This window comes from Saccopteryx leptura, chromosome 7, assembly GCF_036850995.1.
Source record: "Saccopteryx leptura isolate mSacLep1 chromosome 7, mSacLep1_pri_phased_curated, whole genome shotgun sequence".
NCBI classification, from domain to species: domain Eukaryota; kingdom Metazoa; phylum Chordata; class Mammalia; order Chiroptera; family Emballonuridae; genus Saccopteryx; species Saccopteryx leptura.
The window spans coordinates 33,978,654-34,001,895 of NC_089509.1; the positions used below are offsets into that span (position 1 = coordinate 33,978,654).

The window sequence follows — 23,242 nt, forward strand, 5'->3', positions numbered from 1 at the left end:
TTTATCATTAATTTAGAACAGTACTATCCAGCACTGTAACCACTGTCCACATGTAGATATGTAGCCTAAATCACAATTAAATAAAGTTAAATTCAGTTCCTCAGTCACTCATTTCAGTTGCTCAGCAGCTACATATGGCTTGTGGCTCCCAAATTGGACAGCACCAGTACAGAACATTTCCATCCTTGCAGAAGGGCCCGTTGGCCAGTGATGACTTAGAGCAGTGATCCCCAACCTTTTTTGGGCCACGGACTGGTTTAATGTCAGAAAATATTTTCACAGACCGGCCTTTAGGGTGGGATGGATAAATGTATCACGTGACCGAGACAAACATCAAGAGTGAATCTTAAACAGCTGTAACAGAGGGAATCTGGTCATTTTTAAAAAATAAAACATCGTTCAGACTTAAATATAAATAAAACGGAAATAATGTAAGTTATTTATTCTTTCTCTGTGGACCGGTACCAAATGGCCCACGGACCGGTACCGGTCCGCGGCCCGGGGTTTGGAGACCACTGACTGAGAGCATTTACTTAGCTGCCTTGTGTACACAGAATTGTTACTAAACTCCTGTGCACACACAGCCTGGAAACCTCCGATCTCTGTAAGCATGGAAACAGAAACTGAAGCAACCAGTCATGCCATGTCAAATCCCGGTCCTTCCAATGACTTTGATCCAGGTCTCTTGCCTCTAGTTGGATAATCTCAACAGTACATGCTCAGTTTTGTTTCCCACCCATATGAGAACGACCTGGCAGGATACAATCCAATTGCATAAAGTGTACGGTTTTGATACTGGGCTGTGTTATTCTGACTTTACAGAGTGAAATCAGGATGAATGTATTCCTGTCTTTCTCATTTTCCCCCCTGGCTGCATCACCTACATTTATTCCTTTTAGCCTTCCTCTCAGCCCTGCTTTTCTTCTATGAATAACGTCAGAACACATGACTAGAAAGTCAGAGACAGAAAATGTGCCACCTCTAGAGAAATGTGGGTGGCTTAATAACCAAGGCTTTGCCTCATATTTATAGTCACTCCCAGTGGACGTGTGGGTGTGAGGGTCCCAGTGAACTGAAGGCAGCTCTGGTGTCAGTGCGGAAGAGGAGACTGGACCTTGGGGCAGTCGTGGAGCAGAGCGAGAGCTTAAGTTTAAATCTGCTAAACTTCTTTACACCCCATCCCACCTCTGAAAATGTTGGCATATTTGTTCCCTCTCTTGAAAACTCACCCTTCCCTCCACCTGCCTCCTGAGTAATGGCCGTGTGTGCATGTTTGTCCCTGGAGAGACCTCAAGACATTTTTCTCTTTTGCTGTGAACATAAAGTATGCCAGGTCAGAAAGCTGGAGTGCACCTCACCCCGGAGCATTTCAAGGGCAACACGGGACAATCGCTTCATTAAGAGGATGAAAACCACTCTTGGGAAGTTCTTACCAAAGAAGCCAGGAGAATCTTGCCAGGTTTAGAGCCGGAGTGGTGTAAAAATCAAGAGGGATGCTGTAGTCTTTGTATAGGTCATGGGCTACCTGCTTTCTTTCTCCAAATAGCCTGAGGAGCCCAGGAATGGTCAACAGAAGAGACCTAGAGGAATAAATCACACCGATTGTGCCGGACTGCATAATAGTCCCTTAATAGAGCGCTACACGGAACTTTTCTGTGGGGTTTGCTGGTACCTGTGAATGAACAGAATGCATTTTGGGGCTGTGTCCTTGCACCAGCAACTTGCAGAAGCATGGTGAAGTTTCCCAAACTCTGCTTCAAATTAAAATCACCCTAAGGGTTTTATACATCCTAATACCAAAGTCACACTGCATTCTAGTGAAATTGTCATGGGGGATAGGCAGCAACAGTAGTTTGTAGGATCCCAGGTGATTGCAATGTGTAGCAACTTTGTAAACCTGCCCCCGCCATCTTTTGACAACCTTCGTCTCTCTCTGACCCTTAGTTATCCTTTCTCCTTTCAGAGTCCTTCCCCCTGTTCTTCCTGTTTCAGATGTGCTTGCTAAACGTAGTTCCCTACTGCTGGCCGGCGCCTGTCCTGGGAAGTACCAGGAAGCCCTCCTTCTGTCCCGCCTAGAACAAAACAAAATGACACCAAGTCAAGGCGGTCTTTGGTGGCCCCTTCCCTCCGGCAGGAGACACTGTTCAGGTTTCAGTGTCCTTCTAGTTGTCACTGAGGACCCTGAACTCTTGCTGGCTGACTCTCCCTCCCTCACCTTGTCCACAAGATGCTCCGTGCCTCCCAGGTCAGAGCTCCCCAGAGTGGTGTCTGCTTGCTCCTGGGCATCTGCAAATGTGTCCTCTGCAGCTGCTGGTTCTGTAGGAGGTTTAAAAGTGTGACTTTATCTCTTGATGCCCAGTTTTGTCCCCTGTACAACGGGAGTGTTGGGATTAAAGAAACTCCGAGAGTGCTAGCACATGCTGGGCAGAACCATATGAAATTGCCATTTCTGTAGCTCAAAAATAGTGTCCAACAGTGGCACTTTCATGCTATTCAATCCTATATAGTAAGTGCCCAGTAAATGTTAGTCATCACTATTATTTTTCCATTTTATTTAATTAATGTGTTTGATTTGAATGTAATTTGATTTATACTTGGTAATTTTTGTTTGGCTTTAAAGCTATTACATAAGCTCTAAGTACAGGAGCTTAATCCTAATTTTCTATCTGTATATATATATATGTAAGTAGCATTATAATTATTATAATTAGGATTAATTAGTTGGTAATTGGGTTAAGAGAGGTTTTGTTTGTGAGATTTTTTTCCCTTCAAAGGAGAAAGCACTTTTCAAATTTGAGTAATGCTACCCTGCCTTCCCCAGTCTGCCTCACTGAAGTCACCTGCCCTGTGTCTTTATTGCTACAGGAAGCTGATCTTGGTTTGAGATCGGCTGGAAAATCTGACAAGCAAGCTGGGCTTTTGATTTCTCCTAATAGAACATGCACTCCTCAGGTGCCTTTCGGAAGCCTTTCACACCTCCTGGAGAGCAGACCAAGCTGAACACGCGTCTTGACCCAAATGAGTAACTGATGCCTTCCCAGGCCACTCAAGTGGATTTTGAGAATTATATTAGCTAGCAGGCACATTCTAGGTCTGGTTCAAAATGCTCTATGTGTGTGTTACCTCTTTTAGTCATCATAAGAGCTCTATAAGGAAAACGTTATGCTTTTCCCCATTAGGCAGACGAGGAAATGGAGGCACAGAGAGATTAAGAAGCCTGCCCAAGGTTAATCAGCTCACAGTGGTAGAATCAGACTTCTAGCCTGTGCTCTTAGCAGCCGCACCACCCTGCTCTCCAGGCATTAGCTGTTTGTCCCCGCAGTTTTCCTAGGAGGTAGGAAAGGGTCTGGTTCTGCCTGGCTCTGGAGCTAGCACGAAAGGTCCTCTCTGCTCTATGACCGGGGCCTGGTCAGCCTTCTGCTGGGTATGGTACCATTGCTGGGCTTGGAGTGGCCTTCTTTCTGGTCCTAGTACCTCTGCCTGTTCCTTGGGTTTAAAATGAAGCGGTTCTCTTTTTTGTTTGTTTAATTTTATTTATTTACTTATTATTTTACAGAGACAGAGAGCGAGTCAGAGAGAGGGATAGACAGGGACAGACAGACAGGAATGGAGAGATGAGAAGCACCAATCATCAGTTTTTCATTGAGACACCTTAGTTGTTCATTGATTGCTTTCTCATATGTGCCTTGACCACGGGCCTTCAGCAGACCAAGTAACCCCTTGCTTGAGCCAGCGACCTTGGGTCCAAGCTGGTGAGCTATTGCTCAAACCAGATGAGCCCGCGCTCAAGCTGGCGACCTCGGGGTCTTGAACCTGGGTCCTCTGCATCCCAGTCTGACGCTCTATCCACTGCGCCACCGCCTGGTCAGGCGAAGTGGTTCTCTTCTTAAAATATTTTTAAAAATCACATGTTATCTAAAGCTAGGGCCTCTCTCCTGACCTTCACTGCGGGGGAGTGGGGGGCTAGCACTCTGTGTTCCTAAGTGCTTTGCCCACAGGCCGTGCTGGAGGCAGGCCCAGGGCAATGCAGTCATTTAGTTGGTTGATGGTTTTCTTCAGCTCTAATTCCATTTGTCCACTTTTGAGAAAGCTTGTCTTTGTTTATATGATGGCTTTCTCTTTCTCTCTTTTATTCCTTTCTGTGAAGGTAGAACAATTGTATGTACTTTTATTCATTAGTCAAATCCCTTTCAGAGAAAAAGCAAGAATATTATTCCTAACAATAAAAATTATTTTTTTTATTACTATGGCCAGGATGGCTGTTCCAGGTTCTAAGGGAAGAGCCCTTTTTTAACAAAAAAGAACACGTAAGTTACAACCCTAAAATTAGAAACAAGGCGTTGGCATTGGCCTTTGCAGTCAGGGTCCCTGAACTTTATCCCTCACTAACATTCTGATAAATTCACTTCTGGATATACACTTTGGGATTTTAACATCATGTTCTGTAGTTCCTCTCATTTCCAGTGTCCTATTACTAGTGTACCTACTTGATTATTCATAAGAAATTAGACATTTATCTTGAACTTTATAAAATGTAGTAATGGGTCAAATCTATGTTTCTTTCTTCTTCCAGATAAACTACCCTGGTTGAAAGGAAGGAATATGAACTCCTTGTTGAGTTTCATTTACAACATCTTGTTATCTTCTCTCCAGGGGGCCTTTATAGGGTTGGTTTAGTTGTTATGTCACCTGGCGCCTCTACCTGGCACCTTACAGATATGTGACCTTGGTTGTAGGCAGCAGCAGGTCAACATCACACCATGATCACACTTGACTAGATAGCTCAAATATGCATCATCTCTCCTTGTATATTAGACAAGTCAACACTCCCTTCCATGTACTTAGCAGCCTTTGTGGGGATTTGTAAGACTTACATTCATGATTTTACAAAGAGAATTCAATAGTTTGGTTATTAAGCTGAAATGGTTAACAATAACATGTATAACAGATAACATTATCTATACCTACCTCATAGTGGATGATGAATGAATGAGTGAACAAGTGAAATAGAAACAAAGACAATTGAGGAACAGAAATAGGAAAAATCAGTAATTAGTAGGAAGAGAGAGGAATCTCACATGGCTCTTTCAGTATCAGTAGTCAGGAGTCAGTTTGGATACCTATGTTATCTTATATAAAAGAGGCTAATACAGTATTTTTCCCCCTAAGAAGGCAATTAATTTAGGCAAAAACAAAAAGTTTCTGTTACCAAGGGCGATCTATTTTTATTAATAACTCCTACATCTTTTTCTGCCTGAATGAACACTGTGTAAGATCTTGTTTTATTTTGCTACAATAATAGACTTCTTTAATAATCATTATTTATGGAGACTTGTAAGAGTAGATGGTGCATTACAAAGGAAAAACTCCTACCTCAATAGAACCACACATTCTTTTGCCTTCAGACCTAGGGTGAAAAATTTTTCCTTCCACAAAATCATTATGCTAATTCGAAACTTTAAGGTATAGTTTAGACTGTGAATATGGAGTGGACTACCTTTACACAGTTCCAAGGACACTCATCTTTGATCAAACGAAGGAAGGCATATGCCTAATAATCTGAGTGTTATATTTGGAACAGTGTAATTTTGAACACAAGATTAAATGTTTATGATTTAATTCATCATTTATAACTATTGTATTGTGTCTGAATACATTCTGTACTTTCACATTTTTAGAAGGTCTCTAGGATAAAAACTCCTAGAAAAAAATAAAATGGCCTGACCTGTGGTGGCAGAGTGGTTAAAGCGTCAACCTGGAATGCCGAGGTTGCTGATTGGAGACCGTGGGCTTGCCCACTCAAGACACATGCAAACTACAAGTTGATGCTTCCCGCTTCTCCCCCTTTTCTCTTTCTCTATCCTCTCTCTAAAATCAATAAATAAAATCTAAAAATAAAATGAAATGAAAACATGACATTCTTAAACATATGGAAGCACTTGATAAAAGACACAAAAGCAAAAATTCCTCCAAACTGCCTCTCCCTTCCAAGTAAATAAAAAATGGTAGACTGTAACTGAAATGTACCTAGTGTCTCATTCTTGCCTAGAGGTTCTTTGACTCCATCCCCTTATGGCTGTTTGCCTTTCAAAATGCCTTATTGTCAGTTCTCGAAAACCTTCAAATTGATAGAGGAAGCAACAAGCACATAGCCAACAAGTTGAAGAGAGCTAATACATCTTTTAGAAATGTGAATATACAGTTAAACATACTCAGCCAAACATCCTTCAGGAATTGAACCATTTTTGATGCAATTGACCTTTAAATAAGATTGGGACAAGGTAGAAAGGCAGCTCTTTTTTATAACTTCAGCCTTGCCAAGGGCTTCCAGAAACAGAAATACATTTTTTTAAGCATTGATTTTGATGCAACTAGAGCCTTAATTCAGATTAGGAATGTGTGAACATCTATCTCCCTGTGGGTTATGGAAAGGAAACACCAGTGTCCATGAAGTTTGAAAGAGGTCATCCTCAAATTAGCTTGGGATTCTAAGGGAAGAGTTAAAAGTTGGCTAAAAAGGCAAAGGGTGCACATTGGTAAGGGCTCTTCTCTTCATCTCTCATCTCTGTCTAGCTTGGTCAACAAGTTTCATCCTCTTCTTCCTCCTCCACATGGAAGAAGCATATCATATATACTTACCTGAGTTTCACTCCTTGGGGTTTATGTAAGAGAGAGGGCTGATTGTTCCCCACTCACCCAATTCTGGCTTGAAAAATACACAGGAAAAACTCTAATTGGCCTAACTTGGGTCAGATGCCCAACAACAGAGACCTATATAAAGGACTATGTTAGAACATGGTACTTTCTAATAGTAAGAAATGATAGGTGTCAGTAGAAGAACCATAGGAAGGGGAGTACAGGGCAGAAAGGATTCCAAATGCCCATTAGAACTATTGTTTCAACTTTATATTTTGATTTGTAAAGTTGTAATGGAGTGGTATTCTATTTTTAGAGAAGAAAATCATGTCAGTAGTTAATTTCCCCACCTTCTGGCATTTGCAGAGATATTCATTTGAGCTACCATTAGCTTCGTTATGCATTTGCAGGCTAATGAGGTTATTTCAAACTGTATTATTGATTGTAGTGGACATCTGTGTCATTTTGCTAGTCTGACATTTAGTCCTTCTTCTTCAGGTGACAATACCTACATTTTTGGGGTGGAACCAATACCTCCCCTATTCTTAAAGCATGTAATTTCCATGAAATTGATACACTGAACTTGTCCCAGTGACATGCTAGTGACTCAGCTCTGGCCAATTGGAGCGCCACATTCCCCTGGCAAGTTATGGCCCAACGATGGACTGTCCTACTTTCTCAGGGCTCTTTCAGGAACAGTTGAGAAACAGTCTGGGAATGCCTCTGAAGCAATTAGCCACAGATTGAGAAGACCCAAATGAGAGTAAAGGCAAAAGAGAGGACAAGGCAGAGTTACGAATGGAAAGTCCTAACAACAGGGTTAAAAGTACAGCTGTGTCCAAACTGGGCAGTCAGGTGAGACAGTTTTGGTTACTGCCTCTTTGATTTGGATTTCTGTACCTTGCAACCATTGTGAAAACTGGAATTGTCTTCATAAGCAGAACTATAATTCCTATTAGCTCTCTTGCTCTAGTTCCTTGTGGTCTAGATATATATTGCTGCATGGCGGATTGCCACAACACTCAGTGTACCGAGGCAGTAGCTGTCATTTATCTCTTGTGGTCTCTGTGGGTCAGGAGTGTGGGAAGGGCTTGGCTGGGTGGTTCTTGTTGGAGTCTCTATGCAGATGCAATCAGACAGTGGCTGGACCTGGCAGAGAGGGGAGGAGAGGAGGCTGGAGCAACTAGGAGCTGGAAGGGCAGCTCTCTCTCTTTCGGAAGTCTCCATAGCTTTGTGTGGACTACTTGGGCTTCCTCACAGCATGGCACTCAAAGCACTCAGACTGATCACATGGCTTCAGTGTGAGCATTATACCAGTTGAGAACACTGGGTATAATTCGAGTTGCCTTCTATGACCTAGCTTTGAAAGTCTCACAGTGTTGTTTCCACTACGCTCTAGTCAACTGGTCAATACGGTTGGTCCAGAAGCAAGGAGAGAAGACATAGACGCCACCTCTCAGTGAGGCATGTCAATGAATTTGCAGACATTGATGAATACCACCACATATTATAAGCAATTCCCAAACTGTGGAAAGGTACTAGAATAAAAATGATGTATTTAAGTAGACTTAGTTTTGTGAGACATACCTTTAGATTATAGTTTTGTGAGCTGAATTAACATTTTCAGGTTAAGTCAAGTCCCTATCATTACTAGTCTATATGTATTAAAATTAAATCAAGAGTTGTTATGATCTTTTGGGCTTCAGAATTCTATTTTTCTCTTATAATAGGCATTTCAAATTTTAATATGAATAGAAAATTTTAGATTTGCATTAGTTCTCTGCATCACAATTACTTACATATTGATTTATTACAGAGATGTTATTTAATATTTGGTACCTTAGTCAGTATAGCTTCTAGAAGTGCTTACTGTAATTGTCTCCCACTATCCAGTTTAGCAGTTGGGAGTATCTTATTTTATGGACACTATAGGAAATAGCAACTGGGTGTGGGTTTATAGAACTAGACCTGGGTTGTGGTTCAGGTCTTTGGACCACACTTTGCCTCTCTGACGAGTATGGAAATCCTCTTCTACACTAGTACTATGAAGTGAAAAACAGAATGCAACTCTTCTAAACTTTCTCTCAAGTGGAGGAAGTCTAATAGATCTTGAATTATTGTTATTTTTTCTGTTTCAGAATGTAGCAAGTAAGCCACTGGAATAAAACTAGCAATAGAGTAACTCAGGCAAACGTAATTTAGAGCACAAATTAAATCTGTCAGAGTGGTATTAGATTTGCAAAAGCTCATAAATAACAAATGAAAGGTCACAGAGCTGTGAAAATGAGAATGTACTTCTTCATAAAGAGAGCTGTAGTCAGGGGTGGGATCCTCAGTGCATATTCAAGTAGCAGCACATAAAATGGAAACACAACATCCTTTCTAAATGTCTAGAACAGCCAAAAGGCACAGTGGATGCCAGGGAAAAACATCAGAGTCCTAGAAAAGACCTCTCATATTATCTGAGCAGGCCCAGCATCCTATTTGTTAGATTCAAGGTTTAAAGCTCCATCAACTCCCAAAAACATATACAGAAAAGATACAGTCCCTTAGCAGAGCCCATATTTCATAACAAACTAATTGTGAATGCATGTCACTCATTTTTTATTTTTCAGTTCCTAGAGAATACTAATAGAATGAACAGTGCTTCATGATTTACTGTGGGATTATAAGCATTTGGTGATATAATTAAGAGTCCTGCCCTTTCACTTTTTCTCATGGAGAAGAAAGTTGGAAAATCTGGCCCTGGCTACTACAAAGTACACTGTGAACTGTATGAAGATTTTTTTAGGACTGTATTGAGTTTGAGTTTTGTTTATTTGTTTTTTTGTTTTTGTGACAGAGACAGAGAGAAAGAGAGACAGATAGGGACAGACACACAGGAAGGGAAAGAGAAGAGAAGCATCAATTCTTCATTGCAGCACCTTAGTTATTCATTGACTGCTTTCTCATATGTGCCTTGATGGGGGGGGTGCTACAGCAGACTGAGTGACCCCTTGCTCAAGCCATTGACCTTAGGCTTCAAGCCAGAGACCATGGGATCATGTCTATGATCCCATGCTCAAGCCAGTGACGCCACGCTTATGTTGAGGAGCCTGCACTCAAGCCGGTTGAGCCCACGCTCGACCTCGGGGATTTGAACCTGGGTCCTCCAGGTCCTAATCAGATGCTCTATCCACTGCACCATCGCCTGGTCAGGCTGGGTTTGAATTTTATAAGGGAAGAAATACTTGATAAAAAGTAATGTGTGGGCTTCATCAACATTAAAATTTTTTTCTGTGTCCAACAATACCATCAAGAAAGTGAAAAGTCAGCTAGGAGAATGGGAGAGATGATTTGCGAATCATGTATATGAAAAGCATCCAGAGTCCAAAGTATAGAAAGAACTCTTACAACTCAAGAATAAAAAGACAATAGCCCAATTAAAAAATGGGTAAAAGATTTGAATAGACATTGCTGAAAAGGAAATATATGAGTAAGCACATGAAAAGATGATCAGGCATCATTAGTCATTTGGGAAATGCAAATTAAAACCACAATGAGATACCACTTTACAGTCACTAGGATGGATGTAAAAAAGATTTTTTTAAATGAAATAAGTGTTGGTGAAGATGGAGAAATTGGAACACTGATGTTTTGCTGATGGGAATGTAAACTGGTGCTACTGCAATGAAAGATGGGCTGGTGTTCAAATAATTAAACATAGAGTTACCATAAGACCCAGCAACCCCAGATTTAGCTATATAGCCCAGAAAATTGAAAATACATGTCTGTCTACACCAGCGGTTCTCAACCTGTGAGTCGCGACCCCGGCGGGGGTCGAACGACCAAAACACAGGGGTTGCCTAAAGCCATTGGAAAATACATATTTATTATACAATACATTTTTAAATAAAATATTTATTTCTGATGGCTTTAGGCGACCCCTGTGTTTGGGTCGTTCGACCCCCGCCCGGGTCGTGACCCACAGGTTGAGAACCGTTGGTCTACACAAAAGCATATACAGAGGGTCCTTGGGTTATGACAGTTTCAACAAACTACGTTTTGATTTTCGATGCTCACTCCCATAAAATTTTTTAAAAATTGAGGTGTGAGTTTTTTGGCTTATGTCATTAGCATTGTATACAGTCCTTATATATTACATGGATGAACTAGTTTGGTTGTGCATGGTGGAAGAATACTCAGTAACGTGGCCTATGAGTAAGATAGCTGGGGGTCTCCCAGTACTCTTACTACACCATTTTGGACTGTTAAAAGCACAAGTGTTCCATTTGTGTTAGTCTAGGGCCGTGATGGTGAACTTTTTTATAAAAACTGCCCACTTTTGCAGTGCTGGTCAACCTGTGGGCATTCCAGCTTTCATGGTGGGCCAATCACAGTGCTGTTTGGTTGCTCTGCTACAACCCACCATGAAAGCTGGACTACCCACTAGTGGGTGGTAGGGACCAGGTTGACCAGCACTGCAAAAGTGGCAGTTTTTATAAAAAGGTTTACCATCACGGGGCTAGGGTGTGATTCAACTTACTCAAAAATTTGGGTTACATTACTGTCATAGGAACAGAACTGTGTCATAACCTGAAGACCCCCATACATGAATGTTAAAGCATTTTTATTCACAATAACCCCAAATTGGAAACCACCCAAATGTCTATCACCTGATCAGTGGGTAAGTAAATGTAAATCCATACAATGAAATATAATTCAACCATAAAAATGAATGTTGTGCTGATTCATATTATAACATAGATGAACCTTGAAGATATTATGCTATGTGAAAGGAGACAGAAACAAAAGTTAATGTGTTGTATGATTCCATTTACATGAAATGTTCTTGATAGGAAAATCCATAGAAACAAAAAGTAGAGTAGTGGTTGCTAGAGTAGAAAGAGAATGAAATTAAGAATGATTGCTAATAAGTGCAAGATTTCTTTTGGAGGTGATGAAAATAAATGTTCTGGACTAGGAAAGGTTGAACAATATTATGACAATATCAAAAAATGCTAAAATGTATTATTTTTAAATGGTGAATTTTTATATCAATAAACATAACCAATCCTAAAAAAAGTGATGGTATTTACAAGAATTAATAACATACACATGTAGAAGTATGAGTTCTTTTTGGAATGAACCTTGATCAATGGGGAACAAGAACAGAAAGCAACCAGGCAGATAAGTTCTCTCTCCTTTCTCCTTCCACAGACTGTGCTAAGGTGCAGGTCTTCCTTATAATATTCTTTGTGGCTTGTGAAGTGTGAGCAATGTAGTTACCTAGGATTAGGATCACCTTATTTCATGTTGTCTAGCTTCATATTCTCCCTGGTCGACCTCTCATTCTCGCCCACCTTCCCTCCTCCTCTTCATCCTCAATTTTCTGGGTTTGCTTTCCTCAAATAAGGTCTTAGCACCTTCACTCCTTGCTGCAGATTCTGCCATGAGAAAGCACTAGACTAAGACACCAAGGGAAGAGCAGGTAGAGAGGGAAGGAGAGGACATTCTGTCAGATGTGGGTTTTGTTACTGTGGAAGAGACATGGACATTTTTTGAGGCTATATTTACTGACTGTAGGTAAAATCCTGACCTTCTTTATAGATAAAGGTGAAATTATTCTGTAAAACTCACTCTTTGAGCAACACAATTTTAAAAAACCCTGTTTTCCTCTTATAAAAATAAGAAATACTCATCAAAATTTTCTAAGTGTGTAAATTGAACAAAAAGAACAACATTACACATATGTAAATTAAACAAAAGGAAGAATAGTATCCACGATCCTACACCATTTTGGTATCTATCCTTGCAGTCCCTTTTCTAATCATACATACACCTGGAAATACTTTTTTCCTCCAAAAAAGAGTAATTTCCTGAATAAAATATGTTGTGTTAATAAAGTCTCAATTACTATAAGAATCTAAATAATTTCCATCCAACACATAAAATTCATGGTTTAAAAAAAAGTAGTTGAATCCCCCAAATTTGAAAACTTGTGCTAAACAAGCCAGACTTGAAATATTAAGCTTGTCCTTTCCTATAGTAAGTAGAGCTGATCTCTTTTAAAGAATGAAATGCCAGTTTAATGTAATCCACGATTCCTTCCCATGAGTATGGTGTGTGAACACACCCACTGTGCACACAGAGACAGGAGCCTTGGAAGGGATTCAAGGTGATGTGTTCATAACTTGTGCTCTCTCGACACCTTTCATACAAGTAAAATCTAACAAAAGCAGATGTGTAAGAATCATGGGGCTGGAACGAAGGCCTGGTAGAGTAGCAGGGTGAAGGTACGGGAAGAGTGTGGAAGGGAGGCACCCACCTGTTTGCTTCAATGACGAGGATGGCAGGATGCCATCTGGGTCTACATGAGCCTTTGCATATTAAAATTCTGGTGGTTGACTTATTTCACTCCAGGTCCATCCATGCTGTCACAAAATGTAAGATTTCCTTCCTTTTTATGGCTGGGTAGTATTCGATTCAGCTTTTTTATCCACTCATCTACTGATGGGCACTTGGGCAGCTTCCAAATGTTGGGTATTATAAATAACACTGCAATGAACATAGGAGTGTATATATATTTTTCAAATTAGTGTTTTGGGTTTCTTCGGATAGTGAAATAAGCCCGTCAGAGAAAGACAAGTACCATATGATTTCACTCATATGTGGAATCTAATGAACAAAATGAACTAACAAACAGAACAGAGACAGACTCAGAGAGAGAGAGCAGGCTGACAGCTGTCAGTGGGGGGCTGGGTGAGGGGGGTGGAGGCATTGAGCAAAAGAGGACAAAGAAAAGAAAAACTCATGGACACAGACAACAGTGTGGTGATGGCTGTGGGGGAGGAGGGTGTGGAGGGATAAACGATGATGGATGAAGACTTGACTTGGCGGGGGGTGAATGCACAATGTGGCCTACAAATGTGTGCTGTAGAATTGGGCACCTGGAACCTGTATAATTATGTTAGCCAGTGTCACCCTGATAAATTCAATTAGAAATAATCTTGTTAGCAGGAGGTACCCTTCGGCTGGCCTTGTCCCTGCCTAGCGGCCACGGGGAAGATGTCAAGATAGAGGAGGTGTATGGGTCACCATTTGTCATAAGAAGTAGTTTTGGGAATTACGTTTTTCTGATTTAAGGAAAGTGAGCTGTGTATTGAACCACAGTTGATTGCACCACGTTTACTTTCACTTAGAAAAGTCTATTGACTGATTTTGAACAAAACAATAATAGTGAAAATATTAGGAAAGATTACATGGCATTTACTATGTGGTCAACACTGTTCTTAGTTCTTTACCTGTTAACTCATTTAATTCTCATTTTGCCGATGAGGAAGTTGAGGCACAGAGTAGTTAAGTAGCTGGTTCAAGTTTGCACAGCAAGAAGTATGGGAGTAAGGTTTCAAACCCAGCATCTAGCTCTTCATCTCTGTATGTTCCTCATTTATAGTCAAATATGCTATGAAATGAAGGCTCAAGGTAGGTAGCCATGCTGCAGAGGTTGTAATGAGGTTCATTTCGGATTATATTAAGTAACACATAACTCTTAGGAAAGTACCATGCAGAGGGAGATTTTTAACTCAAGAACTGGAAGGAATACTGTGGGTAGGAAATGCTTTCATAGAAATGTGCCACTTGCATTGTTTGACATATTGAAGCACTGGTGTGGACATAAGTTTCACATTAAAAAGAACTTAGGTTGACAACAAGTTTATATTTAATGTTAAATTATATCAGAATAAACCCAAGGAGCTTTCCTTACACTGAGCCATGCTGCAGATAGTGAGGAGGGGTGCTGGTGCACACTGGGCTCTCCATAGCTCGTGTGCAGGTATGCTCCTCAGGTCAGCCTCGCTGTCCGGAATGGACGTACAACAGAGCACTACTGCGCTCATGTAAGAGGAGACAAAGTTGCCTGTCACTCAGAAAGGGAAGATACCATTGATATTTGTTTCCTCGCCCTGGCCGGTTGGCTCAGCGGTAGAGCGTCGGCCTAGCGTGCGGAGGACCCGGGTTCGATTCCCGGCCAGGGCACATAGGAGAAACGCCCATTTGCTTCTCCACCCCTCCGCCGCGCTTTCCTCTCTGTCTCTCTCTTCCCCTCCTGCAGCCGAGGCTCCATTGGAGCAAAGATGGCCCGGGCGCTGGGGATGGCTCTGTGGCCTCTGCCTCAGGCGCTAGAGTGGCTCTGGTCGCAATATGGCGACGCCCAGGATGGGCAGAGCATCGCCCCCTGGTGGGCAGAGCGTCGCCCCTGGTGGGCTTGCCGGGTGGATCCCGGTCGGGCGCATGCGGGAGTCTGTCTGACTGTCTCTCCCTGTTTCCAGCTTCAGAAAAATGAAAAAAAATGAAAAAAAAAAAAAAAAAAAAGATATTTGTTTCCTCATCATATATTGTTCAACCAAGTGACTAGCACGGTGTCTGGCAGTCACATTTATTAAGGGAATGGAAAGCCCGTTCTCTTCCTGAATGCAGATTTGCTCGGGGAACCAAACTGTAAACAAAAGATGGGTTGTGAGCATGAAATTGGCCAGGCAGGCATCATCAAACTGCTACAGGTGCTAAGAGCCTTACTCTATTTTCTAACAAATTGTCTCTTTTAAAAAATAATAAACACAGCAATCCATCTGTAGTTAATTTTAGTGCACTGTGCATTGCTTGGTTTCAGTTAATCTTTTTTACAATATTTAATCAAGTTATCATAATTCTTTTCATTTAATATTTTTCTCTTTTGTGATTTTGAAAAATTCCTTATGTTATGGAAATAGGTCTATTTCTGAGCTCCTTAGTGTGTTCCATTTTCTGTATTCATTTTTATACTTTGTATCCTTGTGCTTTAAATAATATTATTCTGTAGTATATTCTAATATCTGATTAGTTCATAGTGATTTTATCTATTGATTTTGTTTTGTAATAATTTACTCTTGGTCTGTTTGTTTTGCCAAAGTAATTTTAGAATTATTTTTATGCTATTTTATGTTTTTTATTTTATTAAATTTATTGAAGTGACACTGGTTAATAAGATCATATAAGATTCTTAATATTAATATGTTATTTTAAATGCTCATTGAATATTGGTTTAAAGTTTGTAAACAAAATGTCCAAATCATGTTTTTTTCAGCACGTTAACAATAAAGTGACTATCTAATATGACTCCTTGCATGGGCAATAGAATGATGGTATTTAGAAAAAAGAATATGACTCTATAGGAAAGCAATAAGTTGGCAAGCAAGTAGCACATATAAATTAAGATCTATATCTAAAAAAAAGATCTATATCTACATTCTGAGTGAACTGAACAAATCAACCCTAGCAGAAGGTTTTGCTGCCCCCAGTATTAATTGAAAAGGACAAAATCAGAATAGAAGAGAGAATGATGATTGCTTAGTACTGCAGTCATTCCTTGCTCTCATTTCATCAGTTTTTGTTTATATACTTGAGACAACCTTCAGAAGAACACAGTATCGCCTAGTGTTTAAAAATGTGGACTCAGTGGTCAGACTGTGTGGGTCTGAATCAACTCCTCTCTTGGCTGGAATTTGGTTTATTCTAAATGGATGACAAGGGAGAGAGAAAGAGAGAGAGAGAGAGAGAGAATAACTTTAATCGTACCTGGCTAATGATGTTATTTATATTAAGGAGATTTTGACCTGGAAAGGCACTTTTTGGTTTGGAAGAGGTCCATTTACCTACATTCTTTTCCCAAATCTGAAAGTCTGCCCTGTACAGGTTTGCGTGGACAACACGACCCAGTAAGGCCTTCATACTTGGCCTTCATCATAATCAAGGACATACTTCTGAGCTTTTGTACCTGACTTATTTATTGTTGCATTCTGGCAGCCATCCCCTGGCCCTCTGGCCAAAATAGCTGGATTTCATTAAAATTCAATCTCTCTTGATACCATCTCTGCTGGATATTAGAGGGGACTGCTACCAATGGAGCTTTAGCAGCCTGATTCAGAAGAGATCTGGGCTGGAATTTTCTAAGTGCTCTAAAATTACCATTTATTATAAAGTTTCTCTCCATGTCTCCCCACTTCCTGGTGCCCTCGGCTCCTGCCCTCCGTATGTCGTCCCCCTGACACGAAACCTCAGCCAAGTCTCCCATGGCTTTCTCGAGTTGGACACTGAGATGAATCTTGCTTCGTGTTTCAGGCGCGAGTTCCCTCCTGTCGTCCTGAGTCTCCGCTCCCGGGCGCCCTGTATGAGTGACGCCCCGGTCTGCCATGGACCCTGGCCCTGCCCTGGCCTGGCTCCTGCTCCTGAGCCTGCTGGCTGATTGTCTGAGAGCTGCACAGTCCCGAGACTTCACAGTGAAAGACATTATCTACCTCCACCCTTCAAGTAAGACTGTCCTCTCTGCTGCAGACGTGTCACTGTGCTTCAAATAAGACAGGAGCTGCAACACGGCCAGGAATAGGCAGCCTTCAGTGCAGGGGAAAGCTCTAGTGATTTAATTGGGTTGGGGGTGCAGGTGCTACCAAAGATGCTGGATGTTTTACAACTTCCTTTTTATAGGTTGTTTTTTATTTTAAGGCAAATTATAGATTAGGCTTGTTTTCTCTCTCCCCTGCACTGTTGCTCTGATTCTGAACACCCTTCCCTTTGATGCAGGCAAACCTCCCTCAGTTATCAACGTGAACCTCCGTGTCCCAGGAGGGCTGTGTTTGTTAAAGATCAGTCCTTTATAGGGAAGATAATAGCTGGTCTTCCTGTCTGTGCATCTAATTCTCAGTGTCAACATAATTATCTTCCACAACTTCCTGCTCCTATCCCTTTTGGTTTCCTGTGTTTAAGAATGATCTAGACAGTAAGGCAGATGCACAGTCCCCCCCTTTGAGTGTCTGATAGCCTATCTGGCTGGGGCTGTGCCTGTGGTTTCTGGCTATTAGCAAGAATTGCAGGTGCTTCTGCTGCTGATACTCTAAGCATCACGCTGGAATCACACGGCTCTTTAACCTCTCCTTTCAGTCCCCTCTCTGTATTTCTCTCCTCTCTTTGAAGAGGATTTCTTTGAATCCTCTTCCGGATTGTCCTTGTGACAGTGAGAGCTGGCTATATTGTATGTTTTGACCTTTAGCATTTGCCCTCCGGTACATTCCTTTTTTGAAATATCTGTTCCACCAGCATTTTTTGTGTATCCTGTGTCAGCGTTGTAATAGGCATGAAAGACATAAAGGCCAGTAAAACATAGTCCTTGCTTTTGAGGACTGAGAATCTGCAAAGTGGAGGCAGCTCCTCTGACTCTTTTACTGTCCTGTGGTTATGAACTGACTTCCACCCAGCTGGTCTGGATGAGAGGCAGGCTGCGGGGTTTGTGGGGCACCCAGGCAGCCTGACTGGGCTGGCGACTAGCTCAGCTGCTCCGTAGCCTTCTGACCTGAATTACACGCCCCAGCTTTGTGAAGATTAAATTAAAGCACTTAGCACTGAATGTGAGCCATAGTAAATGCTCAATAAATGTTAGGGAAATCCTTTAAGTATTAATTCCCACATTTCTAAAGTGGGTAAAATAATACATAACCTGTCACATTATTTTGTGGACTAGAAATAATATCCGTAAGATGGTGGACAGATAAATAACAGGCAATCAGAGACCTGATGTTGTAATTGGTAAACCCAAGGATGCTGAAAAATGTTAGTCTAGTTTTTAAATACCAAATATTTTGACAAGCAGCAGAGTCTCTTTAGATTGATTGCTGCTATACTCTCTCAGCCAGGGGTCCCCAAACTTTTTACACAGGGGGCCAGTTCACTGACCCTCAGACCATTGGAGGGCCAGACTATAAAAAAAACTATGAACAAATCCCTATGCACACTGCACAGATCTTATTTTAAAGTAAAAAAAAACAAAACGGGAACAAATACAATATTTAAAATAAAGAACAAGTAAATTTAAATCAACCAACTGACCAGTATTTCAATGGGAACTATGCTCCTCTCACTGACCACCAATGAAAGAAGTGCTCCTTCCGGAGGTGCAGCGGGGGCCGGATAAATAGCCTTAGGGGGCCGCATGTGGCCTGCGGGCCGTAGTTTGGGGACCCCTGCTCTCAGCAGTATAGTCCGGTGCCTACTGGTGGATTGTATGGGAAGCTTATCTGGCTGCCTTTTTTGCAGGGCTGTATATTTTAGTAAAATTCCTGAAAAGTGGCTGTTTGATACGTGCTCTGTTTTCTGGGATTGTGTTTTGTTCTTTTCTCCAAATAGCCGTGCTTTTTTATTAGACTTGGTGAACAAAAACATAGGTGCAATCTCTTAGGTTTGATTGCCAGGATTTTCAACTTCTGGGAGATTCTTTGTCTACTTCAGTGACAGACTCTGAAGTCATTGGGCCACAGAACAGGTCTTTGAGTCCCTAATCTTTGAAGTTTTTAAGGCCTTAAAAGAAATAAACTTTATGGCTTTCAAACTTGAGGCAGTGCCCTCAATAACATTATTTTCCAAAATCTGTATGTTTTCTTTCTTTTTCATGTGAAAAATGATGAATTTCTTCCCAGCCTATGATGAAAGTACCAAAACCTAATAAATACTTTAAACCAGGCATTAGTGTTAAAGAGACATGGAGCTTCTTATTTGTTTGTTAGACATGATATGAGACAGCGGAATTTAACATCCTGAGAGACTTCAGCCTGTTTTGGCCTTCATCTCTTCCTTTAGAATAGAAATCTTTCCTAAGATATTCACTCTTCTTCTGGTTGCATATTCTGAGTCTTTCCTAGGGACCAAAACACTGTATCCCTGCAAAGGGCTTGCTTATGCCTAAGTAGAGTTAACTAATTTTTTTTCAGAGTTCTAGACTGCATGTCTTAGGGAGTAAGGGGACTTTCTAAAAAGGTAGCAGAAAGCACCTTTCTATTTGAAATGTGTTCATGGTATTAAAATTATACTGATAATATTTTGTAGCCAAGTGGTCTGAGAAGGTAGATCAAGTTATTACATCTCTAAAAATTTTGTATTTGCATCCAGTTTCCAAAAACAATGGAAATTAAATTGGCAAAAATAAAAAAAAAGTTTGGCTGCATTGCACTTCAGCGTACATTTTAAAACAAGATTCTCTTCTCACCATGGTTTTTGGTAACTGAAGGCCTTTGTCCAGGCAAAAGTTCCAAGAGATGGAAACAAAGACGAAATCTTTTCCGATGCCTTGCAAATGAATTATGGTCGGTTGAACTATGGCTGACCACGAGAGTTAATGGACAGATTATGTTACAGGAAGTAACTGGGCACTTTGGCGTTTCTTTTTTTTTTCTTTACAATCACCTTCTCTTGAGGGACCAGGGACTTATGCCCTGAAATAGAGAGTACTAAGCTTATTAACTCTGTGATCAAGAGCCAAATTAGATTCATTCACAGCTGGGGCCACAACAGTTTGAAACTCTACTTGCTCTGTAAGGCTTTGAAGTAACAAAGAAAAAATAGAACATCTCTTAGGAATCCCTTTCCAATCCTTTTTTAAAAAAACTTATCAGATGCAGTATCAATTAGCAAGTTACTGGAGATAGTTGTTCAACTATAGACCTTAGTTTGGGCTAAATATATCCAGAAGAAAGAATTTAACCATTACTTGGTATTATGCTGTAATTGTCAACTTAAAGCTGAGTCTGTCTGCAGAGATTTGTCACTGAAAAGGGTTTGATTATTCACTGATCAGTACTATCTGCCAAGATTTAAGTTCAAGTTCCTATAGGCAATTATTCCTAAAACCCACTGAAAATAAGATCATTTGGTTAATTATCAGTGATACATGGTGATAAACACATTCAAATATAAAATGATTTGAAACAAAGCTTCGTTATGTTACTTTAGTGTTTTAGTTCATATTCCTGTTTAAATTTTGATATAGTTCTAATTAACTTTATAGTCCAGTCCTACATGTGTAAGAAATGACAGTATTTAACTTAATATGTCACTAGTCTTACAAAAGATCATTTTGAAAAGTCTATAAAATAATACAAATTTGGGAAGACTACAACTTATTAGTGCTAGGTTCTCAAAAAGTCTATTCATAGAATGATTGGATTGTCAATCTTCATGCAAAGTTCTTAATTTATCTCTTTGATGGGAAAGTTTCCAGAAATGATTAACCCAACATTTCAGCTAAAAGTTTTACTGACTGCAGAGACAGATACAATTGAATACCCCAGTGAATTAATCATGCTATGGCTAGCTTGCTGTTATGAACCTGGGTATATATGATAATTTTTTGAGGAATGCTATTCTTTGACAAATAGTTTATGTCCACTTTTCATAACTCCTACTCTGATAATTCTACTTCAAAATTTACAAACTCTTTTAAAGTTCTATCTTTTAAACATATTTATATATTAAATATTTTGAAGTTGCTCGTGAAACTATTTTTTAATGTATCCAATTAGGATGATTTCCTAAAATATTCTGTGTGGTTTTTCTCATAAGAGTATTTATAAAAATAAGCTAATTAAAATGTCCATAAGAACATTTGAATGACTTTGTAATATGAGAATTTGAACCTGTTTGTTTTAAATTCTTCGGGCATGTACTTACCTACACTAGACTTTTGCAACTTAAATGTAACCTACCAATCTAGGTAGTGGGATGTGGAGATTTAAAAATTATTTGTGTTGCCTGACTGGTGGTGACACAGTGGATAGAGCATCAACCTAGGATACTGAGGTCCTAGTTTGAAAACCCTGGGTCGCTGGCTTGAGCATGGGCTCACCGGCTTGAGTGCGGGATCCCTGTCTTGAGCGTGGGATCATCAACATGATCTCATGGTCACTGGCTTGAGCCCAAAGGTGCTGGATTGAAGCCCAAGGTCACTGGCTTGAGCCCAAGGTCACTGACTTGAGCAAGGGGTCACTAGCTCAGCTGGAGGCCCCCCATCAAGGCATGTATGAGAAGCAATTGATGAATAACTAAAGTGCCACAAATGTGAGTTGATGCTTCTCATCTCTCTCCCTTCCTGTCTCTGTCTCTCTTTCTCTTGCTAAATATAAAAATGATTTGTGTGTAGTTTTACAAAGTAGTTAACATCTGTTTTATTATAAGTATACCTAGGGAGGAGATGCTTCCTCTCAGTGAAATGTCTTCATTGGGAATGAAGAGACTGGGTGGCTGTGCCTCAGTTGCTTTCCATGCACATTGTCTAAGACGATCCATGCACACACTCTAATTCTGTTTATGAACTTGACTTACCAACTCCTTGGAAGAACGTAGAACTCTTACATCAGCCTATAAAAAGGCCAAGCTACCTGCCTTTTTTAAAAGAAAGTTTATTACTTTTGATCTTGCTATTTTCAGAAAGAGTCAACTTTGTGAACTATTGCAAGTGCAGAGATGGACAGCTATTCTAGGCAACGTGAATATCAAAGTTACATCTGGCCCATAATTCTGGCCTTAAGCTGCTGCCTCCCCCTTCATTTATTTTTGATAACATACTTAATTGGTTTCATGTGGGTACAGCAATTTACCCTGAGATGATTATTTCCGCCAGAGCAATATGCAGCCTCAGCTATTTGCAAGAGAGAACAGTTGGTTTCTGCAATTGAAGTGTTTGAGTGTTTGCAGCTTTCAAAGAGGCCAGGTAATTTCACAAATTAAACACACACACGTTCACAAGTTCTGTTTATGAAAGGAAAAACTCTAAGCAGCAAAGTAAGCAAATGATTAGAACTAAGCAGCAAGTAAAAGCACATCAGCAGATCCGACAGAGACAACCTGGCCTGATAGTGCTTGTGGAGCCTCGTCCTTAAATGCTAACGAGGCCCTGGGGTGCTGGCACTCTGTAGAGCGTGGCTTTCCTGGGACACCTCCCTGCCAGAGCATAAATGCAAGGCAGAGAACACAAGGACCGGGAGGACTCGTCCTGTCTCTTCAGGAGGCAGGAAGAGGCATCTCAGGGGTAAGGAGAGGAGGGGATAGAGAGGAGAAGGGTGTCCTGGCATTACATATCCCTGAGGCTGGAGCTAGGAGCCTATAGTGCATCCAGGATCCCAACCATGGGGCCGCCTGGGTGGTGGACACGGGCCGGAGAAGCCCCTCAGGAGGCTCACCCCTGCAGGTGGCGGCTCTGGTAGTGAAGACTCTTCTTGCTGTCCCAGGAATTCTTAACCATGTCAGGGCTGAGCAGATAAAAACATGAGATTGAACTAAAGAAACTGCCAATTTTACAGGAACAAAATGGTCAAACATCAGGAAATTGTTTATGATTGAACCTAATATGTACATTTACATGTCAACCTGTCTACATAAGTTGACACATAAATGTAAATCATTGGAAATCCAGAGAGCCTTTTTTAATTGAAATTTTTATTGCAATAATTGCAGATTTATAAGCAGATGTAAGAAATTATATAGAGAAATTGTGTGTGTACTTTCCCCAGTTTCCCCCACTGAGAACATTTTGAAACTGTAGACTAGTATCACAATCAGGTTATTGACATTAGTACATCAATTCAGAGATTTTATTCGGACTTCCTCAGTGTTATTTGTGTTTATCTGTTTGTTTGTGTGTGTATGTGTATTGAATTCTACATAACTGTATCACATGTGTTTATTTGTACATTTACAACCAAGTCGAGATACTGCTCTGTTTCAGCACAAGGGTTCTTCCTGTTGACCTCACACCAAGCTCCCTCTA

At 40.6% G+C, this 23,242-nt stretch overlaps 1 protein-coding gene across 3 annotated transcripts in view; it reads left to right on the forward strand.

The window, feature by feature from the left end:
• The window catches only part of LYPD6 (LY6/PLAUR domain containing 6), a 130,578-nt gene that overhangs the window by 86,891 nt on the left and 20,445 nt on the right, over positions 1–23,242 (forward strand). For all 3 annotated transcript variants that reach the window (XM_066346106.1, XM_066346107.1, XM_066346108.1), the window contains exon 2: positions 16,777–16,965. In XM_066346106.1, the coding sequence (XP_066202203.1) occupies positions 16,848–16,965 (118 nt within the window). In that variant the 5' untranslated portion in view covers positions 16,777–16,847. The remainder of the gene's footprint in view (positions 1–16,776; positions 16,966–23,242) is intronic.